Source organism: Ascaphus truei, chromosome 3, assembly GCF_040206685.1.
Source record: "Ascaphus truei isolate aAscTru1 chromosome 3, aAscTru1.hap1, whole genome shotgun sequence".
NCBI lineage: Eukaryota > Metazoa > Chordata > Amphibia > Anura > Ascaphidae > Ascaphus > Ascaphus truei.
This window is the reverse complement of record NC_134485.1, coordinates 253,458,756-253,482,256: the sequence shown is the minus strand read 5'-3', so window position 1 is coordinate 253,482,256 and position 23,501 is coordinate 253,458,756. Positions and strand designations below refer to the sequence as shown.

The 23,501-nt window shown below is 41.0% G+C and overlaps 1 protein-coding gene across 5 annotated transcripts in view; it reads left to right on the top strand.

Annotated features, from left to right (window-relative positions):
- Positions 1–23,501, top strand: part of CUL4A (cullin 4A) — a 57,113-nt gene that overhangs the window by 20,387 nt on the left and 13,225 nt on the right. For all 5 annotated transcript variants that reach the window (XM_075590644.1, XM_075590641.1, XM_075590640.1 and 2 more), the window contains 14 exons: positions 837–905; positions 1,133–1,206; positions 5,399–5,561; positions 6,748–6,837; positions 7,803–7,885; positions 8,573–8,640; positions 9,064–9,182; positions 10,402–10,594; positions 11,511–11,615; positions 12,569–12,679; positions 14,805–14,890; positions 17,104–17,211; positions 18,688–18,801; positions 22,418–22,523. In XM_075590644.1, coding sequence (XP_075446759.1) covers positions 837–905; positions 1,133–1,206; positions 5,399–5,561; positions 6,748–6,837; positions 7,803–7,885; positions 8,573–8,640; positions 9,064–9,182; positions 10,402–10,594; positions 11,511–11,615; positions 12,569–12,679; positions 14,805–14,890; positions 17,104–17,211; positions 18,688–18,801; positions 22,418–22,523 — 1,489 coding nt within the window. The remainder of the gene's footprint in view (positions 1–836; positions 906–1,132; positions 1,207–5,398; positions 5,562–6,747; positions 6,838–7,802; positions 7,886–8,572; positions 8,641–9,063; positions 9,183–10,401; positions 10,595–11,510; positions 11,616–12,568; positions 12,680–14,804; positions 14,891–17,103; positions 17,212–18,687; positions 18,802–22,417; positions 22,524–23,501) is intronic.

The window sequence follows — 23,501 nt, the reverse complement described above, 5'->3', positions numbered from 1 at the left end:
GCTAGCGAAAGTTATATTTCGCTTTGCCGCGGCGTCGCGGGCTTCTGGGCATTTGATTTGTTCAGGGGTTGTCACATGAGGCGACAGCCCTTGAAAAATCAAATATCCCCAGCTTCCAAAGTATGCGACGTCGCTCCGTCGCATTGCCACCGTCGCGCTTACTATAAGCGCACGCGGCGGCGGCAATGTATTTGTTTTTGGACGGCGTCGCCCGTCGGGGGCACTATACGCACGGCCTTATGCACAGCAGGTCCCATAGTGCTTATTGATTGGATTCTCTTCTTTTACTAGAGCTCACCCTGGTCATTATAATAGCCCAGGAGTGGCCAACTCCAGTCCTCAAGGGCTACCAACAGGCCAGGTTTTGGGGATATCCCTGCTTCAGCACAGGTGGCTCCATCAGTGACTCGTCTGTTGGTGGCCCTTGAGTTGGCCACACCTGTAATAGCCAACATGGGTGTGTGTATTGGTTCCAATTGACATACATATTTCAGGACAAAATGGGGATCATTTACCGTATGTCCATTGGAATCCAATACACATTCCCCATGTTGGGCTATTATAATGGTCCAGGGTGAGTTCTAGTAATAGAAGAGCATTTAATGTTTTGAAGAATACAAACAAATGTTAAGTATCAGCCTTTCTTTGTAGGAATGCTGTTGTGAGTCCTTGGAACTTGCACAACTGGACCACGTGCCAAGAGCCAGAGACTTTGAATGGTATAACCCGAGGGCTGGTGGTGGGAGGTTAAAGGACTTTTATAATTAGTTGTGTGTTGCAAGATTTTAAGGTATGAAATACAGATCGCGTTTCCTTAACCCAAATATTGGTGCACAGATTCTCTGGACAGCTTTCTATTTTTAAAAAAGGTTAACAGATGTTGGAAAGATCACTGCAGACAAATGGTAAGTCGGTAGACGGATGTCTCTGTACTGTTTACTGTTTCATGCAATTACATAGTTTAATTAGCAGTTTTATACTATCTCCAGAAGTACAGAACAAATCATTCTCTGTGTGCAACCTTTCTAAACGCCAGTCTTGCTATAGTTTTACTGCTTACCTTCACCCATCTTCTGCACCATGAATAAAGAATTCCTATAATACTCTATAACTGCCATTTATTTCTTTTTAGATCATGATCAGAAGCATTTTTCTATTCTTGGATCGTACATATGTTCTTCAGAACTCAATGCTTCCCTCAATATGGTAAGTTGTTTTTGTTTGTTTTTTTTTAGTTTTGTGTGTACACATTTTTGCATCTATAGTTTTCTTTCCCGTTTTTACATGCAAATGGGGAAGAACAAATAAAGTAAAAAGGAAGCGATAAACGTGGAGGTAAAATGTGTAACATGACATTGCACATTTAACAAAAACTGAGAGATTAAAGCAACAGTAGAAATAACATCTAAATGCATAGAAGTGCAGCAAATTGATATTATCAAGATTATTAATACAACATGACCAGGCAACTGGAGAAGTTTTAAATGACTGCAATATATAGTCTTATCAAATTACTCTGGTTACTAAGTTTGAGATGGCTCTGGTCCAGAACTGGTATCTCCGGTATGGAAAATGGTGCCTACATACTATAAACGGGCACAGGGTCTTTCTTGTGTACCTATAGTGTATGTCACTTTTAAGCCATGTCTGGAAAGGTTTGTGAGCCAATTAATAAAAAATACAAAATTCTCTACCATCCTCCATGACGGTTCACACTGGGGTTTATGCCCCTCTTCCTGCGTGGTAGGACCGCCTTTGCCAAAGCAGTGTAAAAGGGCTCTTCCCATCTACAATCCCCAGTCATGTTTTTCTGACCGGGAGAAAACAAAAAGGTATTGGAACTTACCGGACACCTTTACAGCTTCATCTGGTCACTCTGCTTCGGCGTGTACACAGGCAACATCCTCTGGAAGAGGTCTGACTCATCTCAGAAAGGCTGGAAAGGGGCTCTATGGCCTAATACAGGGGGCTCAACTCCAGTCTCTCTCTCTCGTTCTCTCTCTCGTTCTCCCTCTCTCTTGTTCTCTCTCTCCCTCTCTCTTGTTCTCTCTCTCCCTCTCTCTTGTTCTCTCTCTCTCCCTCTCTCTTGTTCTCTCTCTCTCCCTCTCTCTTGTTCTCTCTCTCCCTCTCTCTTGTTCTCCCTCTCGTTCTCTCTCTCCCTCTCTCTCTCTCTTGTTCTCTCTTGTTCTCTCTCTCTCCCTCTCTCTCTTGTTCTCTCTCCCTCTTACTTGTTCTCTCTCTCTCTCTTGTTCTCTCTCTCTCTCGTTCTCTTGTTCTCTCTCTCTCTATCTCGTTCTCTCTCTCTCGTTCTTGCTCGTTCTCTCTCGTTCTTGCTCTCTCTCGTTCTCTCTCGTTCTTGCTCTCTCTCTCTCGTTCTCTCTTCCTCTCTCTCTTGTTCTCTCTCTCTCTCGTTCTCTCGTTCTCTCTCTCGTTCTCTTGTTCTCTCTCTCTCGTTCTCTTGTTCTCTCTCTCTCTCTCTCTCGTTCTCTCTCTCGTTCTCTTGTTCTCTCTCTCGTTCTCTTGTTCTCTCTCTCGTTCTCTTGTTCTCTCTCTCGTTCTCTCTCTCTCTCTTGTTCTCTCTCTCTCTCTTGTTCTCTCGTTCTCTCTCGTTCTCTCTCTCTCTTGTTCTCTTGTTCTCTCTCTCTCTCTCTCTCTCTCTCTCGTTCTCTTGTTCTCTCTCTCTCTCTCTTGTTCTCTCTCTCTCATTCTCTCTCTCATTCTCTCTCTCGTTCTCTCTCTTGTTCTCTCGTTCTCTCTCTCTCTTGTTCTCTTGTTCTCTCGCTCTCTCTCTCTTGTTCTCTCGTTCTCTCTCTCTTGTTCTCTCTTGTTCTCTCTCTCTCTCTCTCTTGTTCTCTCTCTCTCTTGTTCTCTCTCTCTCTCCCTCTTGTTCTCTCTCTCTCCCTCTTGTTCTCTCTCTCTCCCTCTTGTTCTCTCTCTCTCCCTCTTGTTCTCTCTCTCCCTCTTACTTGTTCTCTCTCTTTTTCTCTCTCTCTCGTTCTCTCGTTCTTGCTCTCTCTCTCTCTCGTTCTCTTGTTCTCTCTCTCTCTCTTGTTCTCTCTCTCTCGTTCTTGCTCTCTCTCTCGTTCTTGCTCTCTCTCTCGTTCTTGCTCTCTCTCTCGTTCTCTCTCTCCTTCTCTCTTGTTCTCTCTCTCGTTCTTGCTCTCTCTCTCGTTCTCTCTCTCCTTCTCTCTTGTTCTCTCTCTCTCGTTCTCTCTTGTTCTCTCTCGTTCTCTTGTTCTCTCGTTCTCTCTCTCTCTCTCTTGTTCTCTCGTTCTCTCTCTTGTTCTCTCGTTGTCTCTCTCTTTCTCTCTTGTTCTCTCGTTCTCTCTCTCGTTCTCTCGTTCTCTCCTTGTTCTCTCTCTCTCCTTGTTCTCTCTCTCTCCTTGTTCTCTCTCTCTCCTTGTTCTCTCTCTCTCCTTGTTCTCTCTCTCTCTTGTTCTCTCTCTCTCTCTCTCTCGTTCTCTCTCTCTCTCTCTCTCTCGTTCTCTCTCGTTCTCTCTCTCTCGTTCTTGCTCTCTCTCTCGTTATCTCTCTCCCTCTCTCCCTCTCTCTTGTTCTCTCTCTCTCTTGTTCTCTTGCTCTCTCTCGTTTTCTCTCGTTTTCTCTCGTTCTCTCTCTCTCTCTCTCTCGTTCTCTCTCTTGTTGTTGTTCTCTCTCTCTCTCTCTCTCTTGTTGTTCGCTCTCTCTCTCTTGTTGTTCTCTCTCTCTCATCCCAAAGAGTAATTTTTGAAAGACGGTGTTTGTGCTCTGATGTAATAGTTTCAGGAAAGTTGCAGCTTGGCTAAATGTATGATAGGGCATCTGAAGTAGGAGGAGCCATTTTTAAACTGCTTGGACAAAGGCAGATGGGGCATAAACCCGATTTGTGTACTGTCAAGGAAGGACTTAAAGAAAAGTAATGTAAGAAATGTATACCTGCAGTACTGTATACATGTCAAATTGGATATTAAATGTGCAAAACTACCTACTGGTCACAAAGTATTTCTAAAGGTGAGTGAGAAGGCCGCAGTATCTGGGAATGTACGCATGAGGAACTCCAAAAGGAACTCGCTACAGAGGGCACATTCATAGTTTAGTGGGATCAAAATTACCTTAACAGATTTATCAAAAAAATTCTGTAGCAGAAGTATGTATAAATTGTCCCATCGTCGCCCAAATGGGGGTAAGTAATGGTGCTTACAGGGATACGAACATCAAAGTCCTGCACACACCGATCCTCACTAATGAGAAGTGCATGGTCGATCCACGAAGTGACCGCATTAAAACTTTGAAGAGGTCGACTGAAATGACTATGAACCAAATTAACTGAAAACATCTACATTAAAATATACCTAACTTGTGAGGTGCCTGCAGAAAAATAAGTAAAACGTTAAAAATCGACCAAACTAAAAACACATTGCTAATGAAAAATGTGATTGTGTTATTGGAGCACAGGTCTTAAGACTCAGACCAGGCCTTGATGTAGAGGGGGAAATTATCTGTCATGCCATTCCTATAAGCTGCAGATTTTTCCCTGTGCTGTAAAAAGGTAGATGAAGTAAAATGTAAGTTAATGTAATGTAATTGTATAGACCATCAGTACAGCAGGAGGAAGCGTCTGCACTGGGCGGTGATCCTGGCACCGGTAACTGAGACTCCTTCCCTTCCTGCCCTGTATGTTCTGTCTTAACATTCAGCCCTTGCACAATTCTATAATATTAGCCCGGGACACATTACCTCGGGGAGTAGGTCTTTTTTACCTTTTTTGTGTGTTGACGTTCGTCTCTTTTCTAACCTTTTGTCTGTATGCACTTAGGACTGCTTTTCTAACGCAGTCTAATTTATCACAGGCAGGGTGTATTTAGTTTGATTGCTTTTTAAGTTGTATCATTTGCCTGCCGACGCCTTACAATTTAGGTATATTGCAATGTAGATGTTTTCTGTTTATGTGGGACATAGAGATGATATATATTTTTTATATAATTTTAGTTGGCCTATAAAATGTTACGTTTAAACGCAGTCACTTGGTGGATTTGGCCACACACATTTCACTATTGTGAATCAGTGTGCTGTATGCAGGAATGTTTCTCTGCTCTCTTTTACTTTAGGCATTACATCAGTAGCTATACAAGTCTAAACCAAGTCACTGGAAACCTGTGTTTAAAACTCTAACAAGGTATATTTCTGTATGGTCACAATTTGATCTGTGCTGCAGGTTGAATATTGTTGGCAATTTGTAGTTTGATGAACAGAAACTGTATAAATGCCTCCCTAATGTAAACCTACTCAACATAAGATTACTTGTGTGCTTGTTTAATGGAATAGAAAAGTGATTTCGCTTGTGATTTGTGGGGATGCCATTGATTGTTACTGGAAGAGTAATGTGCAGACATAAGGTGTGTCTCCGGTACTCCTGCAGGGATATGGGCTTGGAACTCTTCCGCAGCCATGTCATAAGTGACAGATTGGTTCAGAACAAGACCATTGATGGAATCCTGAGACTCGTTGAGCAAGAGCGCACTGGGGAGGCTGTGGATCGAAGCTTGTTACGAAGTTTACTCAGCATGCTGTCTGACTTACAAGTGAGTGTCCCGTTCCAGCAGATGAGTGCAACAGCTCACTGTAATGTACTCTTAAAGCGGCAGCATTCAGAAAGTGGTGTGTTGGTGTCTGTCTCCCCGTATCACATTTTCGATAAATCTAGGTGTTAAATATTTATTCGATGTAGGTTGTGGATACTCTTTTGGGTCAACAGCTTTTTTTCATAGATTAAGTTGGTGCACAGAGGGTTTTTTTTTTTTTTTTTCAAAACCTTGTAGGTTTCTTAAAGTATAATTTGGCAGCACAGTTGGAAGGAAGCATGTGTATCCTGATGAGTATAGGCTGAGCTAATGTTTGTGTGTTTTGCATTTCTTTTGATTTCTTGGCTGTGCCCTTTCTTTCTACTGTATTGTAGTTCGATGCCAGTCTGCTTGTGAGCATGTTGGAGAGGTTGGGAGGCTGCTTTGCAGGCGATCATGGGTGGAGTGGGGGACTGTGTGCGTTTATATGAAGTGGGGGAGGAGGCGGCTGTGGGGGTTGTATGAAGTAGGGGGGTGCTGTGTGGGTTATATGAAGTGGGGGGTGGCTGTGGGGGTTTTATGAAGTGCGGGAGGAGGGTGTGAGGGCCTTTTATTTATGTGTAGGCCAGATGTTCATGTTACACTGTGGTGGACTAGTGAATTTATTTCTCTTTGACTGGTGAATCTTTCCAGCCACAGTTGATAACTTTGCATTGTTAACGGGGTTGTAATTTATGACTAGAGGTATCCATTCATTTTACCTCTTTCATTTGTTCTCTTGGATCTTACACGACTCGTTCCATTTCTCTGTCTTTGTTCTGTGAAGGCATAATGATGCCATTCCTTTGGTATTAAGTCAGTCTTGGAATACAAAAGCATATATGTATGATTGTATATAACAGTAGGTCTTGCATACTGCGACATTTCTCAACAGCAGTAGAACATTTCTCAATAGTTTTCATAATATGCAACAATATTCAGATTCTGCCATTGAAAAGTACAGTACCAACTGTTCTCTATAACCTATGAAGACTGCACAACTGAGAATTGGGCAACCAACTTTCCAGTGTGAGCACGGTTGATGAAACGGCCTGTGATGTCATAACTATGTCGGTGTCGTTGTACCAACCTGTGTGGGGCATGTCCTGTAGAAATATATACACATAATCATTTTTTTTCCTACGGCTTTGCTTGATATTTTACACAGGTGTACAAAGAATCATTTGAAGTGAAGTTTTTGGAGGAGACAAATTGTTTGTATGCTGCTGAAGGTCAAAGGTTAATGCAAGAAAGAGAGGTAAGAAACTGTGCTTTCTTTGGTTCAGCAACGTGCGTGCATTTTTATAATCCCTTTTTTTGTGTGAGAAGTGTGTGTAGAAAGGGACAGTGTGTTTTTTGGTGGGTGAGGTGGGTGAGGTGGGTAAACACCAGCACTGATGAGTGCAGGAATAGAATATTAATGGATGACAGGGCATGTGATTGTCCGGTTCAGTGAAGTTTCAACCCAGATCTTATATTCCATAGTCCTGTGACCACTGGATCTTTACTAGACGTTTGATGCAATCTCAATTCCTTTGCTGTTAATTAAAGTTGAAAATAAATGTATAAAAAAAAAACAGTGATTTTTTTAATTTTTACATGTTCGAGTGCTTTCTTTTGATAGCAACTCTGCTGCACCTTGGCAACTCCGGCCTGTGCTTTCCAGTGGCAGGCCAGCCTAGTACCAACGTGTACTAATAGCAGTGGCATGTTTAATAGGTTCATTCTTGGTCACTGCCAGTTTTTAAACAAGTACTTTAAATGAAAGGTTTGCTTATTATTTTGTGTGTTAGTGTTAATTTCTCCCTAATCTCTTTCATATTTTATTTGGTCTCAGAATTAACCGAGAAATCCCTTGGTTTTTTTAAAAGCACTTATGATGCATTTTCAACGATAAGTTGCTGATCAGCATACATTTTATAATGATCCGAAAGGAAATGTTTTTTGTTTTGTTTTTTTAAACACAGGACTCAAATAAGTGAAATATTTACTTGAAGGGCGATTCAAATCTTTTTCAAGGAAGATAATTATACTAAGTTGTTTAATTTTTTTGCTACCCTATAAAGGTGCAATCCCAGATAAACTGTTCATTAGGAGAAAAAAAAAAATATATATATATATATGTAACTATATATCTCAAAGTGCTGATTATTTTTGTAATGTGTTTCTGAGAGAAACTCCTTGGGAGTGATGACACCTTTTTAATAGTATGATTACTTTAAGATCCCAGAGTATCTTCATCACGTGAACAGACGTTTAGAAGAAGAGGTAGACAGAGTTCTCACGTATTTGGACCACGGGACACAGTAAGTACATAGAGTGAGTCATCTTGTACTTGCACGTCCATGTGACATGCCTGTGATTGCACACATTCGCATGATCTGTTATTTGTATTATTTGTTATCTATGTTTGGCACGTGTATTATTGCTGTGAAGCGCTATGTACATTAATGGCGCTCTCTAAATAAAGACATGCATACATTGAGGGTTACAGTATTTATTAAACTTTAAACTGGTGTTGACTTTAATGAACGTTTCTGGGTAATAGTGCCCCGATCATCACGGTCGCAGTTTAATAGATACCCCTTAGTGTTTGAGACGTGGTGCTTGCGTGGTACATTTCTTTTTTTAACTTTGCTTAGCCCGTTGCTGCCTGAGACGATGTGGGCCAAGTGGTTCTTATCTGCCGTATAATTCTCTGTGTTTGATCTTCTGTTAAACCTCAGACCCTTTCACTTTATGCAACCTTTTTATTGATCTTTTTGGGGCGGGGGAGGAGTTGGTTTGGCGTTTACAAACCGGATACTTGGCACGTGCATACATTTTGGTAACGCTATCCTGAAAACCGGTCTAAACAGTGAGACGGCACGTCTAATCCAAGTGTCAAGGTTCTCTATGGCCTTATCCATTACTGAGTAACAGGGCAGGTGTTCGTATCAGCTGGAATATGTTGCAATTCAAGCCGCTCATTTCACATGTCTCTTATTGTACAGCAAACCACTGGTAGCCTGTGTGGAGAAGCAGCTGCTGGGGGAGCACCTGGCTGCAATCTTACAAAAAGGTAAACCTTGCACTCTGCAAATTCACTGGAAAAGCCACCGGTTTTAAACACAGATTTGTAGTAATTAATCATACAAGCGCCTCCTTTAAAAAATAATCCATTACATGTACTATGTTCTCTCTGTAACGTTATCCAACACATGCAACATCATGATGTGTTCTCTACATACATGTTATCAAAGAACGAGAGTAGCATGATGACCTTTGTCTTTGCTCCCACTATTCCTGTCTCGGTAAATGGAGCAAGTCGTGCCTCCACATCTTCTCCTATTTACTGTATACTGTTGCTGCTTGGCAATGGAGTCATTTAGCGATGGAGGTGGCATGTTTCACAACTTGCCCAACGAGAGCCCATGATCCTCATGCACCCTCACACTGTACGCTGTCCTCATGGTTATGGATGTGGGTGGTTTTGTACACACAGGTCTGAAGAGCATGCTGGATGAGAACAGAGTGGCAGACCTGACACTAATGTACCAGCTCTTCAGCCGGGTGAAGGGCGGTCAGCAGATCCTGCTGCAGCACTGGGGGGAGTACATCAAAGTATGTTGAATGTTGTCCTCCGTGAAAACCCGTGCATCATGTTTCACAAGGCTGACCAGGGCTTGACTTGCTCTTAATGGTGCCAACCCTGCATCTTCCGTAAACATATGACATTATACTTTAAGCACAGGTCTAGCTCTTTGGCTTCATTGGAATGCAGAAGAATTTTCTTGTTGTGAAGGCCTCTGAACGGGACCACACTGGTCAATCAAGTGTTTGGGCAACCTCAGTACATTAAGCCAAAAGCCCTAGTACCACTACTTCTTCATTTACAGCCCCAGAGTACCACTACTTTTTTTTTAATGACCAGACTTCTGGTTCTTCTTACAGAACCTTTTATTCAATCTTTATAAAATATGGTCAAAGTAGCTTTTCCCCAATGTTACATTCAGAATGACTTTAAGCCAGACACGGCACCACCAGTTTCATTAAGCCTCTTAATCCACCAATTCCACGTACTTTAATAGCTGGAGAGAAGTTATAGCTTTCCGTTGTATCATGTATTTAGTCCCTAGCACAGGACTTGCACTTATTGACAAAAGACAACAAGTTGGATGCAATGATTAAATGTGGCCTTTTCTTGCTTTATCGCAAAGAGTCCCTCCTTTTTGGAGTTTTACATAAATAAAATGAAAGTACATAGAAACCTCACAGCCTGTGTATATTTACACATGATGGGGGTTATTGATGCACATGAAGGAGACTGGGGTTTTTAAAAGCTCTGTACACTATAATTTAATTTAAATTAAAAAAAAAAAACCCCTATCCTCTTGCGTTCTGCACTCTAAATGTGAAATATCAATAAAAATGTTGCGACCAAAAAGAATAAACAAGCCCCTGTCCTATTGGCCCATTAAACAATGATATGCCAAATCTTGATTTCTCCAGGACCTATATGGTAACTAGAACAGCCCATTACATTAGTTGCAAGAAGTATGTATATCTTATTATTCGTGGAATTGTTGAATGCATGCTTTGTTTTTATTCCATATAGCAAATGTATGCATCTGTAGCTAGGTAAATTTGAAGTGTTAATATAAATAACACACTTTAAATAATTTCCCCTCCTCATTCTGATGAAGCACACAGCAGCAGATACCAGCAATCAATAATCCAAGTTTGCTAAAAACAAATTATGTGGGATTGTGTTTCCAGGTATAGCGATGATCAGACTTGAGCTCTACTTGGTCCATATCTTGGTTTGTTTTGTTTTCCACAGAATTTTGGGAGTACAATAGTTGTGAATCCTGAAAAGGACAAAGACATGGTGCAAGAGCTACTGGACTTTAAGGATAAGGTGGACCATATAATCGAAGTCTGCTTCCAGAAGAACGAGAAGTTTGTCAACATGATGAAAGAATCGTTTGAAACGTTTATAAACAGAAGAGCAAATAAGCCAGCAGAACTCATAGGTACCCAAAGCATCCTGTGCAAGGCATGTGTGTATCGGGCACTGTTCAGCAGGCCGTGCCCTAGGAGGTAACTGGAGCATACTGATCTTGCCCAGCTGTAGGGCTATTGTCCTTACTACTTTCTCTGGATGCAGCTCAAAGTCCTGGCAGCCTGATCGGTCCTGGAGAAGTGTGGATTTGTTGACGGTTTATTGGACCAAAACGATAGTAGTTCATAGGGCTTTTGAAACCTCACAGGTTGTTTTATAGTGTTGCTGTAGAAGTAACTTTGTGTCACCGTAGACTTGAACAAAAACCTGTTGACGTTTTGTAGCTGTATATACTATTTCATTTTAAAGCGTTCTCATTTGTCCCAAAAAGTACCCCAATGTACAATAAACTATTTGCCATGCAGGGAAAGTAAAGTTTGTCCCACTAAAGGTATGGAATCTGTAGGCTCCCCATTGAGTTACTTACATACTTTGGTCGGTTTACTGGAAATGTGTTTCTGGGCAGTGTATCCTATGAGTGCAATGAACATGCTTCAAGAATTAGTAACTCATAATCAGAAAATTAAAAAGTCACAACAAAGCAAAATGTGTGACATTTTATGTGTTAAGTTATTTGTACACCTGTGAAAGGTTATGTTATAGAAATGAACAATGCAGTTAATTTCCGCTGGCTGTTATTATGCTAATACATATTTACATTAGATTCTCAAATGTATTTGTATACAAATGGCCAGCAGAGGGTGCTAGTTAGCTGTGCCAGCAATGATTTCCATAACACCATGTCACCTTTTAGTACAGTACCTAGCCTCTGTTCTACAGCACAGAGATATACGGCACTTAAACTGACATGCACTTACGATTTACTTGTCATGCTTTATGTCAAGTTTTTCACCACAATTAACATGTTTCTTTGTGTGCTTTTGCAGCTAAGCATGTTGATTCTAAGTTACGATCTGGAAACAAAGAAGCAACTGATGAAGAACTGGAGAGAATGCTTGATAAGATTATGATCATTTTCAGGTTCATACATGGTACGTGATATATTGAACAAACAAACACTGTTGAAAGGCATACTAATTATGGCATATGAATGAGTTATCTCACCTAGCAGTGTAAGCAATATTTAATCTGTAATATTGGTCATATACTTGGTGTAAAACGTTATCTAGATAGTGTTATGCAGTACATACAAAAACAATTTTTCCTTGATTAAGGCAACACCAAGATGATGTGCGTATTGTGAGGGAGATACGAGGAGAACAATAGATACATTTATGCTCAGTTATAACTCTCTCTGGTTTATTTCCATAGTACATGTACAGCCATATGTACAATGTCAGCGCTATATAAGAAAAGAAAAAGTATAATTCTGATTACAGGTATATTTAAAAAAGGGCCCCATAATAACACAGAAGTGTGGCTGATGGCTGTTATATAAAATGTCACTTAAAGACAGAAATTCTCTGTCCACCACTTGTTCCTGTGTTGCGTCTCAGTATTTTCTGCCAGCTCACTAACACCCATGCTTGTTTCTCTATTGCCTGCTATTCTGTGTTTTTCCTATCTTGCAATCCAGGCGTAAAACAAGATTATTTCAAATCTAGCAACAAACCTACAAATATTGAGTAGCACACAGTCAAAATGAGTATCCCAAATTAGGACCGCACTCGTTTCCTCAACCAAGGACGTACGCCTCACTGTAACATTGCGCGACTCCCTACTGGTATCATTGTTGGTGGAAGTTGCTGGTGACCTGGGAGGTGATCACCCAGAGAATGCATACAGACATTCAGCAAAGTGGGGACTTCATGAGCAGCACTAGGTATTTTCTTGGAGATGGAAGCCGGTTCTAGTTGGTTTTCCATGCACGAGGAAAAGGAAGTAGAGGGCATGCAAGACATGTATATGTACAAGGAGAGCCTGGAATGGAGGTGCATGTTCTGTAGCATTTTCAATGTGTTTTTTTTTTTTTAATGTCTTGCAGGCAAAGATGTGTTTGAGGCATTTTACAAGAAAGATCTCGCTAAAAGACTCCTGGTGGGGAAAAGTGCTTCCGTCGATTCAGAGAAGTCAATGTTATCGAAACTTAAACACGGTGAGGACCGCTGATGTTGCGCCCGATTGTTGTAGTGTGTGGCATTATACAGGGGATATTTAACACCAATGCTGCTGATAAAGGGACCTGTGTCTGAACTACACAACCACCCAACTGCTCTAACAGTATTAAGGGGGGAGAAGTATCGAGCTGAGTGTATAGATACCGAATTACACTTCACGGATAAACTGTACGCTCCTTTTGCTTATTAGTCTAATTTATTTAAAACATTCCCGCATTGTCACCATTTATACGGGCAGGCCCTCCTAATACCAAAGTGAAATAAGGACTGTGACATATGCCATAGGTTAAATGTAAATTGTTGGCATCTTTTTTTTTTTATTTTTTCCTTTTCTGAAAAGAAAGTGTTTTTAAATAATTGGTTAAACATTTAAGGTGTCCATGCAAACCAAATGCTTCGGAGGGTTCTTACGATCTTTACTTAACTATTTATAAGAAGACTGTTTGCAAGCGGTTATATATGCAGGTAAAATGTTGCTTTCAGCCTTTTTCCCTGCTCTTTTTTTTTTTTATGGGGTTCAGTACTTTTATTTTCCCCATATGTGCAGGGAACATCCGGTGCAGCACAAGGTTATGGGGTGTTGCCTCCCTGACTCAGGTTTATGCATTACACCAGAAAAAATTACATCTTTGCCAAGTTGTTTAAAAAATAAAAACACATTATTTCTGTGGGGCTGCCTTTTGCTTTACAAATAAACAATAATTATAATGGTCACTAAAACGCAGCATTAACAATGTAGTGGCTTATTTAACGGTCTATTCCCTCCTAGGATCAAAGTTAAGAAATGGCAGTGTCCTGTTTAAGGGGTCACATTTGGTGAATGATGCATCTACGGTATAAGTACTTTTGTAATATTAAATAATATGTACAAGTTGGGGCTGCTGACGTCATTGTTGAGCGACGACGACTCAGTCGGGAACTAGGGATGGCCGTGTGGTTCAGCTGCCCGCGTCTTCCCTTCATATTACAAAGTTATCATAGTAGAGAATTTGCTCATTTTTAAGCTGTATTAATTCTTAATAGGGACCTTCACTTCCTCCTTTCACTGCATCTAGTGCTGCCTTCTATTTTGTATCTATCATAGGGCACTTTGAGAGTAGCTCCGCATACCTGCTGTTTGCTGCTTATTAGCATGAGGCTGAACACAGTTACAATTTCAGCAATTACCAATAGATGAGTTACTTTATTATAGGCAATGTAGTTGCTATTTGAGTAGCTACTTGCCTTTGATCTCTCTGGGCTGGGTACATACTGTTAAACATAGCTACTTTTCATCCAAGATATAGATAGATATTCCCCCATCCCCCTGTGCGTTCCTGGACTATGTAACTTTGACGTTCCCTTACAAGCGTTCTTGTCCAGCAGAAACAATGTGGTGACTGGGGTCAACCTCACTATGGGGACTAATAGAAAGCTGTGACGTAATCATGAGATGACATTCCAGCTTCCGTTTGGGGGAGCCTGCCGCTATCTTTGTTTTTCCTTGCAACTACTGGCAAAAGTTAAAAATATATATATATATCCAGTGGTTGACAAATCACCAAAAAATCTACTCGCCACACAAAAAAATCTACTCACCACCTAGTACCAAACGTGTGCTGCTTGGGCCAATATTTACTCGCCCGGGGGTTAAATCCACTCGCCCGGGGCGAGCAAATGTATAGGTTTGTCGAACACTGTATATATCTATATAATGTAAATATATTACTGTGTGCTCATTTGCATGACTTAGGCAGGTCTGCAACCCCGCTTTTCACCATTATCACCAAGCACACAGCACTTCCACTGCAGCAAGGGATTCTGGGAAATGACATGCAAATGAGCACACAGTGCCACCTTTTGCTTCAAAACCATATATATATTTGTTTTAACTTTTGCCAGAGTTGCAAGAAAAAATAAATATATATAAATCAACCAGAGACCACCAGATCTTTAACTGCTGCGGTTCAGCTCCGGTGGACCCCTGGTTCATGTACAGTAACAAAATAGTTGTGTTTTGTCGTGGGATTGTGGTTTTGCGCAATATTGCCCAGGTTTTTATAGATCTGTAGATGTGCAACTGTTCTAACATTTGACATCCTTGTTCGCTTCTCCGTCTTTTAGAGTGCGGTGCTGCGTTCACCAGTAAGTTGGAGGGGATGTTTAAAGATATGGAGCTCTCCAAGGATGTCATGGTTCAATTTAAGCAGGTAAATCTGCTTCCGTTTTCCATGCAACACGAGGAGACGGAATCATTCCAGACATCTCGAGATCAGGTCACCCTACTTCCTTTGTCCAAAATGAGAGAAGTCACTATTTCCTAGTGCCTGCCAGAGGAAGTAAATTGTAAAGATGATGATGGCAAAGAGGAAGTAGAGGGCTTTAAGGTTATACTTCTTTTAATAGAGTGCGGTACAGTGCGACATACAGGCTTAGCTTGCAAAATGTGTTCAGATACCAGCTTTCTTTATTTGAATTCAAAATTCAAATTGCGTCAAACTGCCATTTCCACATGGTCTGTTAATGTGATAAGCACTTAATGAATACAAAAAAATGAAAAGCACACACCTCTCATAGTGTAGTATTTAAAAAATGTATTCGGCATAAACAGGCGAGTATCACATGTACAGGAAAAAAGGAGAAAATCAAGTGTATCGTGATTAGACAATGTAGACGCCCTCTCCAGGGATGGTAGATAAACCCCCCGCGTATCGCCATCCAATCAGGTATATGGTGGCTATTGGTAATGGACCCCACAGTATCTGGATTGGTGGAAGACACCTGGTAAGACGGAATGACAGCCGGTGGTGGAACCTCCAGCCTCGGAAGAATCTGTGTTTCGTAACAGCGAAACGTGTTGGAAGTGCTCTTCACCGGCTCTCATGTCATCTTACCGGCGTCGTCCATCAATCCAGATACTGCAGGATCCATTACCAACTGCTACCATCACTGAAGAGGCCGTCTACATGGTCTAATCATGCTAAGCTCGAGTTTTCTCTCTTTTTTTCTTCTCTTTTTTCTCTCTGCGATACTCGCCTGTTTTATGCTGAATACATGTTTTAAATCCTACACTGAGTTGTGCGGTTATCTTATTTTCCATAGATTCGCGATGCCGAGCCATTAACTTTCAGAAAGCAGCAGACTTCTAGTGTTTTTGCACATCCCTTTGATTGCTTTTTTAGGGCAGGATCGGTCCTTTATTTTGTGATTTCACGATTGGTCACGATTACTGTTTGAACGAATGTGCAGTTTGTTTGTAGAGGGTTTTTTTCCACTGTTTCTCTAATACAGTAATATGAAGATCCTATTTGCACTAAAACTTGAGACACCGTTATATTTTGTGTTCTCTTACAAATATCTCTATCACTGTCACTTTTAGAAGTGGTTTAGATTTTATACACTTGGTGTGCTGCAATTTCTTCCCTTTTAGTACTTTTTTTTATTGTTTACTGCATATTCATTAAGAGATACAAATCTGTGCCCCCCTACCCCCCAAAATATCCTTATCGGGGTTTAATGAATAGGCCCCGTAGTTGTGTGTCTCAGTAATGGCTCAGTGGAGCATTATACGGTCCAAGTAAGGGGAACATCTTGTTTTGACACTGTCAGCTGTTTCACAATTTCAGCTTAGTAGAGTTGCACGTTTTAACTGTGGAGAGAATAAAAATATAACTGTAATTACCATTTTTTACCTATGCTTTCAAAAGGACGCAGACTAAAACGTGTCATTTCTGGTGAGAGTTAAATCTCTGTCCACATGATGACTTTAGGCGCCATATCAGAAATAGTTATGTATACAGTATAAACAAATGCCGCCACTAGAGGGAGCTGGGTTATGGGACACAAACGCGCAGCTTCACCATGTTAAAAAAAATAAAAGATTTTGTCTTGAAAGAGACTTAATCTTATGTAATAATTATACTCCTTTTCCAAGAGCTGTTGGGTAATGTATACTTGATGTAGGAACCAATGAAATAGAGATACCAAAGTGTAGTGTTCAGGGCCACGTGGTCTGTTTTTAGGGACTGATAATGGCATCTACAACATATGTTAAAAAAAACACATGTAGTTATCGGTAGAAAAAGCAAACTGCCTGCTTTTCCCTTCCTTCGGATCCCATGTTTCTGCATAACAATCAATGATAGAGTACTGGAGCAGGTATGATTCACTGACGATTAGTTACTTGGCAGATTTATTTGCTTTGGCAGCTTCAGAAGAATGAGCTACAGGTCCATTTCATCAATTGACTAAATTGTAATCCTGTGAGCAGGACCAAGCGCCGACTAGAAGAACGAAGCCTCGGAATGCTTCCCTCCCATAGCAGGGCTGTGTCTGCGCCTGGTGCGAATGATTGAATATACAGTATATAGTCCTGTGTGTTTTTGTTCACAAATCTTGCTAAAATCTGCCTTTTTGTTTGTAGCATGTGCAAAATCACAGTGACCCAGGCAACATAGACTTGACCGTAAATATACTGACAATGGGATACTGGCCAACCTATACGCCAATGGACATTCACCTACCAGCAGAGGTAAGTATGCCAAGCTGCCTTCAGGTGGTGGGAAACATGTCGGCTTGAAGGTCCTGTTGTAAACTGTATGCAAGAAAAATGTTGCTTAAAAATCCAGAATTTACCTGGCCTAAATCTGGGGGGTGCAACACATTTTCGGGGGGGAGGGTGGAGGGAGCGTGGCACTTAGAGGCCCCACGCTATTCCCCCAAAGCATTTAAATTAAATGCCGGGGTATCGCACGAGGCCTCTATATGGTCCCTCACATTGTCTCCGGTGGCTTCTGGCGACACGTCGCCATGGCAACGCAACGGCAAATTATGCAGTGGAGTGACGTCGTCGTGTTGCCATGGCAATGCAGGGTCATGTGACGTCAAACGCCAATGACAAGGTAAGGGGGGGAGAGCAGGCAGGGGGGCGCAGACTAAAAAGTATGCGCAACCCTGGGCTAAATGACCAGATTTTGCACAACCCCACCCACCCCTCTCCTGTATTTGGAACTTTGCTGTTGTATTATATGCTCCATTTTATTTATTTATTTTACTTTATATTTTTGTTTTATACAAGGTATTACAATTGGTATTGAAAGCAAAATGGGGAGGGAGGGTCCAAAAAAATGCATTGGGGGTGGGGAACAGGGTAGGGGTACATTGTATCAATATTCTAGAATTACAATGGTTGGTTAATAGGCCGTGTCTTGACTCTTGGAAACGCTCGTTACCAAAACTACAAGTATGCTTCTTAAGAAACATTTGCTAAATTGACGCCTGCGGGACTTTTACATCTCCCTGCTCATAGAACGGCAGTGCAGAGCTCTGTAGGCTCAGCCCTTTCTTACTATAGAAATTCATTGCGTTGTGAAACCTTTAAATTAGCATTCTGACCCCTCACAGTGGTGACGTTTCTGAGGATTGGACATCCACTAACATTTTTCAAGTGTCCTTTATCTGATGACTCCATGCCGATTATTTGATGTCACTCCTATGCACATATGTAAAGAGAAAAAAAGTAATTGAATACGGTCTGACACTACAGTATCGGCACATTACACAATCTGAATGAACAGCACGCATTTTAGTTCCTTTACAGATTGAACTCTCAATTCATTGTAGGCCAAAATGTCTGCTGTAAAATAACGCCAGATATTTTTTCCTTTTTGACTCCTGCTCTCTGCTTATCACATGATACGGACGAGATTGTATTATAGCACTGTAATCTCTAGATGAATCTTGCTAGTGGTTGCAAATCATTTATAGATGCACTTAACGGAGAAGGGATTGCTGGTCTATGGTTTGATACATTTTGGTGTATTTTATATTTGTTTGCACACGTTTTTGTTACATCTGTTTTAAACTTGGCAACAAAAAAAAAATCTGTCTGGGGGAAGTGGCGGGTAGTTTGGGAAATCACCCAGCATAATGCTGAGGCCGCATACCCTTCGTTTAGATGTTGTCTTAATGCGTGTTGGCTTATTTTCTTTGTTCTCTTGTCTTCCAGATGGTGAAACTCCAAGAAGTATTTAAGACTTTTTATCTAGGAAAGCACAGCGGTAGGAGGCTACAATGGCAATCCACGCTGGGACATGCAGTCTTGAAGGCAGAGTTTAAGGAAGTAGGTGCACTCAAAAGATAATGAACCCCCTGTCAGATGCATTAGTGACATGATATCCATAGTGCAGCGTTATCTCCTGCACCCGAGGCAGGGAAAGGGGCAGAGCGCTAGACAGCTAGTGCTGCTGCTAGATATTTTGTGACCCTCTGCAGAGATAACCTGCTCACTGACTATTTACATGAATCCCATTATTTTACACCCATACAAAACATTCAGTTTAAGATTGAGGGTATTTTGTTGTTGCCGCATAGCTATCAATGTTCAACGATCTAGATGAGGTGAGATTTTTCTTATGGTTGGAGAGCCAGCGGCTGAGTTTCAAATCTCTTTGCTGCAAGAGGGGCTGTTTTGGCGGTGATTTTCTTAAAAGGATCATTCTAGACTTGCTATATGGTAATGAAGAGTGCCAGCATCCAGTCAGCGTAACGCGAGACCTTTCTGCCACGCTATGAAAGCACGTACTGTATTCTCTATCTCGGTATCACATACCTGCTCTGTATTCTACCTGCCAGGAAGATCAGAGTCGTTCTCAAAAACAGCACTATTTTTTGTTTTATGGCCCCCGGCGGCACCAGAGTTGAGGAACTAAAGGGACAGTCCCTCCTAAGATTAAAGTGAACTAAAGACTGACATGTTTAATATGTTACATTGAGATAATACCCCTTTATAAAAATGTTTTTTTAAATAGGCAAGTAAAAGTATTTTTAAATACAAGAAGTGGAATCCCATGGGGGAAGGAATAAGCAAAAATAAAGGCTGGATCGCTCAAAAATTATTTAATAAAATATTTATTAGGCAATTGGCAGCATGTTGAAAATGAGGAGAACAAGCCGAGAGAACCTCTGATGTGTTTCGCGCATGTGTGCTCTTTGGCAAAGCATTCCTGATGCCACCATTACACAGATGAACACAAGTTGTTGATGTTTCAATCCAGCAAACCCAAAGAAAAGCAAAACACGTTCACTTTCCACAAGACATAAATTAAGTAAAGCTGTTGCTTTAACGATTCATTATTATGAGTTGTTTTATTGTGTGTCCCAGCAACTTATTTATTTATAAAATGTTTTACCAGGAAGTAATACATTGAGAGATACAATGCAGTGCCCCTCGATCAGCAACTCTGTGACGAGTTTAGGCAATCTGCGATAGCAGCCAACACATTGTTTTGTAAATCATTTAACAATGTAATTGCTTTCCTTAAATGCAACCATCCTTATAGATAATGCGCTTGCCTTTATTTCTTTGAAAATGAAAGAGGTTTTTGTTATTTTTTGAGGAGGAGTCCTCTGATTGGTGCAGTTTGTCAATCACTTGTTTCCCCATCCCTTGTTTCCCCTACCCTTATTCCACCCTGTCCTTATCAGAGAATCAGTAAGAAAAGCAAGGGAGAGGGATGCAGGGGGGCTGCAAGCTCTTGCTAAGCATTGACACCAGACAGACAGTCACATTAACACCTTAAACGGGTCACTGACATTAGTACACTTAGGTGCTAGGGCGGGGATTGCCCCTTTAAGAGTCAGCAGTGTGTAGAAGGACGTATAAATCACACCGCAGGCTCCGGGTGCTGTACCTGGGCTTTGCTTAACTCTTCTCAGGAGTTTTCCTGATACACCTTTGATTGGTATGCAAGACCAGAGTGAAGCAACACCTTCAAACTGGCTAACCATAGGAATTATTTAGGGTGTTGCCACTGTTGGGTTCACGTGGCTCATCTATTGCCAGAACAATAATGCTTACTCCACTACTAAACTTCCTAATCTTTGAAGCAAGTCACATGTTTGAACCTCACATTTGCTGCAGCTTCATGAGTTTTGCTCCTGCTGAAAGGTTGGTGGTTGGCAGGCATTTCCTAGCGCTGTAAATAATTTACACGGTGTGTCATTTCTGCCAGCTTCTCACTTCTCTAACTGTAAGCCAAGTTTGTTCTGTGCTGCTGATGAGTATCTTTGGAGCTGAAACCACTTAACCACTGTTTGATGATAGCAGTGCTGCCGCTGGTTTCCCAGGCAGTCATCTACCCAAAATACAATGAATGTGACAAATGCTGCTGCCAGCTGTTTAAAAGCCGCTGTAGATAATCCTTATTACAATAAAATCCATAAGACTAATGGCCCTTCTTGTCCATTGAATTAACACTATAAAATAATTATCAATTGTGGAAAAGTTTTGTCTTGAAGTTAATACACTTGAATACACACACAGCCATACCCGCAATATAGCCAAAGAACGACTTTGTTAAATACGGTAGGTTTTAAATTGCGGCTGGGGTGTGTAGATATAATACACGGTGAACAACTTCTGCTGAGTAATTATACAGGTCCAGCCTTTTATTAAAATAATAATTCTTTCACTGGGTTCAGGTTTTTGTGAACTAAAATTCTCCAACATTTTACAGCTCTTAATGAGGACTGGTCCCAAATGTCATTCACTTCCACCTAATGTATCGCCTTAACTTCTGCCTCAAACCCAGGATTTATGCAGATTAAACACACATTACAGATGCAAGTTCAGAAAAAGCCAACAACGTGTTGCATTCCCTCCAGCACTGAAGGGGGTTAAACACTAAGCAGGACGGTTCCTGTTAAGTGTGAATGTGTGAACACACAGGAAGTTTCAGCTACTGTCCCCAAAAGCGGTCATCAAATGTTCTGTGTGGCAATTTAGTTTTTGCTATCGTCATGTCACAGACAACCTAAAAGAGCTTCCCCCCCCCCCCCCCCCAAAGACTATATTTTAGAAGTCTTTAAAGTTCAAATAAAACATGATGTTGAGATTTGAAAAAGGTATTTATGCCAATCTGATAGGCACAAATCTAAAGCTGCCTTACAGGTCTCTTCATGTGAGGTGCCAAAAGCGCCTGTAACTTAACCTTTTTATTTGGTTTTTGGTCCATTAAACTGTGTTGCAGCCTACAACAACTGTATAGAAAGCGTCCCTGCCTCTCCTCCCATTCATAGTGCTTGGGAAATTCCCCCTCCGCCTGTGCGTGTTACTGTGCAATGAAGCAGTGGGGCCTCTGACTCCTGGCGAGCATACCAAATGCATAACTGAGAGGGGGAGCTAAAGCTACAATTTGACCCATATTAAAAACAAAAAAAATGGAAGATCGCAGAGTTGAGAGAAAATAATTCGCCGATTTTTAAACTAAAAATTCTGATTTTGTGACTTCACCGTTTAAAATATGGTAAGCCTCTTGCTTTTGCAGTGCATTGGATACCACCTGCACTGAATGGGTGTGTCCTATGTAACACTTAACAGCTTACACTCCGTGACAAAGTGGCCTGCGTCTTAAGTTCTGGAGGTTTACATTTTAAACATTAAACAAATTTTCTTGATTTAAACAAAGTTTGAAGACACACATTTGCTGCTATCAATCTGTATGAAAACACATGGCACCATTACTCTGGTGTACCTGCTGAACTGTAGCAACTGAAGAGGTTAACGATCAGACTCAGTGGGGCACGCATGACTATGTTGACATATTGTGCATGAGACGGTATTCTCCCAGAAACCCTTGCTTGTTGTTGTTGGCTTTCTTTGTACCCTTTGATAGAGCAACACACACCTTATTTTCCATCACCTCTTGTTTAACACTCTCTGTGTCTCTTTTCTTTAGGAGAAGAAAGAGCTGCAGGTGTCTCTGTTTCAGACACTAGTGCTTCTTATGTTTAACGAGGGAGAAGAATTCAGTTTTGAAGAAATTAAAATTGCTACTGGAATAGGTGAGGCTACTTTCTGTTTCTTAAGAAGAAAAAATAATGTATAGAATTTCTGGTCCTACAATACAAAACAGTGTAGCACAATAAAGTTTTCCAGTAGGAGCAAACGTAAGCAGATAAATCATGTCATATACCAGAAACAAAACGTACACTCTGCTTACTAGCAACTAATCATCTTTATTACATCTTTAGAAGACTAAAATTGGGCTCTGCCATTTTTCATTATATAAAGATATTGACGCGTTTGACTTGTTAATAGCCGAGTGCGCTCCAGTTTTTTTTTTTATTTCTGCAACTGCAGCCCAATTATTTCGCTTTTGTTTGCACCCATCACTACTCCATTTCACCTTAACATTGGCACGTTTAGTTTGGCACCCGAGCAAGGTGCAAAAACTTCTTTCGTTGGAACTTAATTATTCATGCTGTGAATCTGTTTTTATTTCTTTCACAATGTAGCTTATGAACATCTTGAGTGCTGTCTAAAGTAGATGAAATATGTATACGTGTATGTTCTGTGCATTACGAGTGCTGGAGATTCCAGCGCCATAAAATAGGCTGGAGTGCAATAACTCCATGTAAGAATGCTCATGGCCTGATGGTTCCCTTATGAATTTTTGATTGCCTGTAGTTTAAGATATAGATTACCCATGGGGTATATTAGGTGTTTTGGCATTACACCTCATTGCTGCCAATGCTGTTCAGCATTGCCTATCGCTTAGCCACTTTTCTATCAGGAAGAGGTGTGCCGAGCATTCATCAAAGATACAGGCACAGAAAGTTAAACAAATATTCCTAGGCCGATATATGGGAGGAGGGGGAAGGAAGGTTTACCCCCCTGTCTATATTTATTTTATTTCTCCCTCTAAACCCTAGAAGATATACTTGAAAGAAAAACGAAAAATGTATGAGGTAGTCAATTTTTACACCACAGTAAAAGCTGAAATATCATCAGATTTCTTTGAAATGATACATCAGATGTAA